The 5,542-nt window shown below is 39.6% G+C and overlaps 1 protein-coding gene across 1 annotated transcript in view; it reads right to left on the bottom strand.

Annotated features, from left to right (window-relative positions):
• Positions 1-5,542, bottom strand: part of syne1b (spectrin repeat containing, nuclear envelope 1b) — a gene marked incomplete in the record, with an annotated part of 311,340 nt that overhangs the window by 251,517 nt on the left and 54,281 nt on the right. The window contains 4 exon segments of the mRNA XM_014021303.1: positions 709-805; positions 888-1,056; positions 2,693-2,805; positions 2,902-3,066. Coding sequence (XP_013876757.1) covers positions 709-805; positions 888-1,056; positions 2,693-2,805; positions 2,902-3,066 — 544 coding nt within the window.

Here is a 5,542-nt window from a genome sequence, read left to right as displayed (position 1 = left end):
GGCTGGCACAGTGTAGGTCAGACTCATCTACTGTCCTGCCAAATTTCATGTTGATCGGTGCAGCCGTTTTTGTGCTAAAAAAAACAGTACGAAAACAATATGACTCCCTCTTACGCTTCGTGTGCGGGGGTCATAATAAAAAGACCCCCACCCAAACAACTACAATTTTGGGATGCATCTAGTAGCATGATATTTATTAGGAATAAAGACTTCTGAGCTCTGGTGCATTTGTGCGTGCGGGGGTCAATATGTTACCGCTACGCGGTATCTAGTTTATATTTTGCACAATGTCCCAACTTCTTTAAATTGGGTTATATTTCACAAAACAGTACTGTACTGACTTTATTAAAAATACCATTTGATTGTCTTGACATACTGTTCAAGTAAGTTAGTCTGCTTAAGCCATGCTAAAACATCATTCTCATTAAAGTTTGACCTTCATGCAAAATGAAGCAGGACCTTTTAGTTTCTGTGAGTTCAAAGAATGTTAAGAAAAGAACCATTGTGCCCAGATTTATGGTAACAAAGACTTCAGGAAACAGGCAAAATGAAGGTTTTCAAAGACTATTTTTGGACTTACCTTTGTCACAGGTCTTAGACCCTGTAACATAAAATTAACAGTAAGACTGTTTATTTAGAGCCCTAACAAAAATGAATTTATGAATATATACCCCAAAATATTGTGGGATAGAAGTTGAAGAGTCTTACTTGAACTGTCAGACTTCACATAAACCTCTGCAGCTTGTTTTAGGGCTGTGAAAAAGATCTCGTACTGCTCAAAGAATCTGTGACCTTCTGTATAAGTCTAGGAAGAAAAAGATAAATTTGAAATGATTCATATTTCTGTCATTTACAGTATATCATTGTGTCATTCAATCTCAACTTACAAGGTAGCTTTGTAACAGAAGTTCAACTGAATCCCGTCGGCCGTATTTTATAATCCAGGACTTCAGCTTTGACTCGGCCAAACCAAGAAAACCCATCAAGCGATACTTCACTTCCCAGAATTCCATTTTTATTAAGTGAGAGTGCGATGATGTAGACACGAAGTTGAACCTGCAAAGTCAATTCAGTTCAAATTAAAAATACTTTATTGATCCCAGAGTGAAATTAGATGATGTAGTAACTTATTTAACTAAAGAGTTATTGTAGATGGTGATGGCTGTGGGCAGCGGTCTGTATTACAATGAAATTGAAGCAGCCTCTGACTGAAGATACTTTGTTTTCTAGGACAGCCTGATGAAGAGGATGGTCAGGGTTGTCCACAATGTTCTTGATTTGATGTAAAATCCTTCTTTGCACCATCATCTCCAGAGATTCCACAGCCATCCCCAGAGCAGAATTAAATTAAATTAAATTAAATTAAATTAAATTAAATTAAATTAAATTAAATACATAGTTGTGCATTATTCAGTTTTTCCCGGTATTAAACAGATTAGGGTGGTCTGGTGGTCTCTCATTGAGAAAGTTACAGATTTGCCTCTCACCTGGGGTCTTTCTATGCAGTGGCGGAGCCAGACATTTTTCTCAGGGGTGGCCAGACTGTGACCACTACTCACATAGGGGTGGCCAGGAACATTACTTTTTTTTTTACTTAAAAGTTTCTGCAGATCTGTGTGTTTTGGTCATTTTCTTAAGTCCTTAAACAGGCAGTGACTACCTTGTAAACATGGGCAAAAGAACCATTTAAAAGTGGGGGGGGACACACTGTTGGATGAAACAGATGCCATTTCCTGCATTCGGTTGTATTTTACCAGGTTGTTAAACATACTTTTACCTACTTAAATGAACACTTGATTTAATTATTTCGGAGACAGATTTTTCATTAAACTAGTTCCATCATCCTGTTTTTAAACTCACTGCTACAGCTGAGATGAGATTAATTAGTCACAATTTATCATATCCAATGACCTTATGGGTGCTTTTTATTTTCATATTGTTTATTGATTTATTTTTAATTGTAACACATGTCATTGTGTCAAACAACGATGACCCTCAAATGCATGTTTAAAACTAACATTATAAATTTTACCCAATGAATTTAGTGACTTTAGAGGGGTGTTACACTTTTTCTGATTTAGTGATAGGTCTACTCAAAATAAACACAGAACATCGTGCAGCCTTCATAACATAAAATGACACTATTATGGTGACAAAAAATAATAATAAAACATTTGTCACCATAAGGCCAAAAGTTGACACCATAAGTCAGATTACATAGAAACAGGTTCTGTATATAAAGAAAACCATCACTTCTTTATCACTACTCTTCTTCAGTGATAGAGCTTGGTGATGTTTCAAACTGTTAAACACTGCCACCAACTGTTCAGGAGGATTATTGTTGTTTCACTGTGTAAGGGGTGTGTACAGCAGGGTGGCCAATGGGGTGGCCAAAGATTTGTCTATCGTTGCCATGGCCACCCCCTGGCTCCGCCCCTGTTTCTATGTGGAGTTTACATGTTCTCATGTATAGGTTCTCTGGTTGTCTCCATCTGACCTCTGGCCATCTTGAACTGGGTCAGGTCCAAAGATTAATTCATGTAAATACACATCTAATATTACTGTCTGGAAGTATCTGTCCACTGGTTCATGGGATATGTTTTGACACAGAAGACACACACAGACCAGGTTACTGCTCCAGCTTCAGTACCAGGTGATAATTAGACATTATTTGTTCTCCTACAGGTCTTACCGTTCTGCCATGTCCTGGAGCTGTTCAGGTGGAACAGGTACCCCATTGACTGATCTGTCTTTGTGGATCTGAACAAAGGTCTGCCTGTGTGATTCCAGGTTTTTTAAGATCTCCTGAAAACATCAAAACACAACTTTGCTCATATCAGCAGTGGGTTGTTGTGCATTGAAATAAAGAATGACAACAACGTGGCTGTCCTGATATTTGACCTTATGCAGCTCCAGTTTTCTGTGAAGAACATTGGCTGTTTCTTCATGAACATGCTGGAGGGGGATGTCCTCCCTCAGAGCCATCTCTGCTCTGTGAAGCCAGGCTCCAATCACCCCCAGAGGTCCAGGCAGAGACTTGTCCAGGTGAATGTGCCAGTCCAGCAGCTGCAAATTGACAATCCATGAAACACACACACAACAAAAAGAAGATCCTACAATGGAGAGACCGTGTTGATCACATTTCATGTTCACATTTTCATAAGCAGTCATGACATGACAGATCTTTTTGGGGCAGCTGTGGTAGAGTGGTTGGAGGAGTTGTCCTGTGACTCCTCCAACCCCCTCCCCACCACCACCATTCTATCTGTCTCAGTACTTGTGTCCTTGAGCAAGACACTACACCTGCCTTGCCTGCTGGTGGTGGTCAGAGGGTCCGGTGGCATTAGTAGATGGCAGCCACGCTTCTGTCAGTGTGTCCCAGTGCAGCTGTGGCTACAATGTAACCAGCATCAGTGTGTGAATGTGTGTGTGGATGGATGAACATCTGTTGTGTGAAGCACTTTGGAGTCCGAAGGGACCTGACAAAGTGTTATATAAGTTCAGGCCATTTACCATTATTTCCATCTAGACAAGCTGTCAAGCCTTTGTTTTGATGTGCAGCCCCTCTGAACCCTCATTGTTCAACCCTCATAATGTTTATCTGAACATTCAGTGGAGGCAAACATGAAACCTGACTTTGGTTTTCTATCTAGTGTTTTTAAAAGAATAATGCCTTTTTTTTTTACATTTCCTAATGATGTGATTTTCAGTTGGATGCAATATTGTAAAGCTGAGTTAATGTTTGGAGTATGTGTTGAGGATCACTCTCAGCTACTACCAAACCAAATAGGTGAACTTATCACTTTCATCTGGGTGTGTCCCAGCAGTCTTTAAGAAGGCTGTTGTGGAACCCATCTTTAAAAGTCCTCTCTGGACTCAACTGATTTTAACAATTTCAGGCCCATCTCAAAGCTTCCTTTTATGTCTAAGGTCCTAGAGAAGGAGGTCTCAGAAGAACTTATTGCTTATCTGGAAGATAATAACTTTTATGACCAATTCCGGTCTGGTTTTCGCAGACACCATTCCACTGAGACGGCTCTTCTTTGGGTGTCCAACGACCTGTTAATGTCTGCAGACATTAACATGCTTTTACTAGATCTATCCTCGGCTTTTGACACTGTGGACCATGCCATTTTGTGAATAAGATTTAAAGATTTGGGCCTTGGGGTGTCATGTTAGACTGGTTTGAATCTTTTCTCTCAGATCGTTCATTTGCTGTTTTAGTAGGTCAGACATATTCTGACATGGCTCCCTCTACCTGTGGAGTGCCACAGGGTTCAATTGTGCGACCTATTTTATTTTTGCTGTACATCCGTCCTCTGAGTCAGATTATAAATAAATTCTGTGATGTGTCCCATCACTTCTATGCAGATGACTTGCAGTTATACTGCTCTTTTAATGATTCCACCTCCTACGCTTCTCTGATGGACTGTGTCACAGAGGTAAAGAGCTGCTATCAGAAAACATGCTGCTGCTTAATTTGGACAAGACAGAGGTGCTAATTCTGGCCCCTGAAAAAAAGATCCCTAAAGTTAAGGACAGCTTGGGCTCTCTGTGTTCAGCTGTCCATCAGAGTCTTTGTAATATGGGTGTTATATTTGACTCGGACCTGTCTCTGGAAAAACATATTAAAAATTTAGTGTCTACATGTTTTTTCCAGCTGCATAACATTTCTAAACTTCGGTCTATGATGTCTGCCTCAGATCTGGAAATCGTCATACATGCCTTCGTTTCTACCCGCCTGGATTATTGTAACAGCCTGTTTATGTGTTTGAACCAAAAGCAGCTACATCGTCTCCAACTTGTTCAGAATTCTGCAGCTAGACTTTTAACTCAAACTTCTAAATCTAGTCACATCACTCCAATCCTTTCAGAACTTCATTGGCTACCTGTTTATTTTAGGATTCAGTTTAAAATCCTGGTTCTTACATTTAGAGCCTTAAGAGGCCAGGCACCTGCTTATGTTAGGGACATGCTCTCCACGTACGATCCAGTCCGCTGCTTGCGCTCTCAGGATCAAAATCTATCAGCCGTTCCTCAAACACGCTATAGGACCCGTGGCGACCAGGCTTTTTTGTTTACAGTCCCTAGCCTCTGGAATACCCTTCCCTTTGAGTTACGTTCCATCAATGATGTCGAATTATTCGAAAAGGGCTTAAAAACCTTCTTTTTAAAACAAGCTTTTAGCTAGATGTTTTGGTTAACTTTAAGTTGTTGAACCCAGTGCCTCTTGTGGTAGCTGAGTTTTCTCTTGCCCTGGTCCAAGTTCGATTTACATTTATGTAAAAGTAAATGGGCTGGTATTTTATTTTTACTTTTGTCTTTTTTTTCATTTGGCTCAATGTTGTTGCTGATATACCTTTTTGGGTTGGTAATACTGGACAGCTCCATATTTTTTATTGCTTTGTTGTTTTGTGTATTTTTGTATTGTACAGCACTTTGTGAAGTTATTTACATGAAAAGTGTTTTATAAATAAAATTTTACTTACTTACTTACTTACTTACTTACTTACTTACTTACTTACTTACTTACTTACTTACT

This window comes from Austrofundulus limnaeus, unplaced genomic scaffold, assembly GCF_001266775.1.
Source record: "Austrofundulus limnaeus strain Quisiro unplaced genomic scaffold, Austrofundulus_limnaeus-1.0 Scaffold287, whole genome shotgun sequence".
NCBI lineage: Eukaryota > Metazoa > Chordata > Actinopteri > Cyprinodontiformes > Rivulidae > Austrofundulus > Austrofundulus limnaeus.
This window is presented reverse-complemented; position numbering and strand designations above follow the sequence as displayed.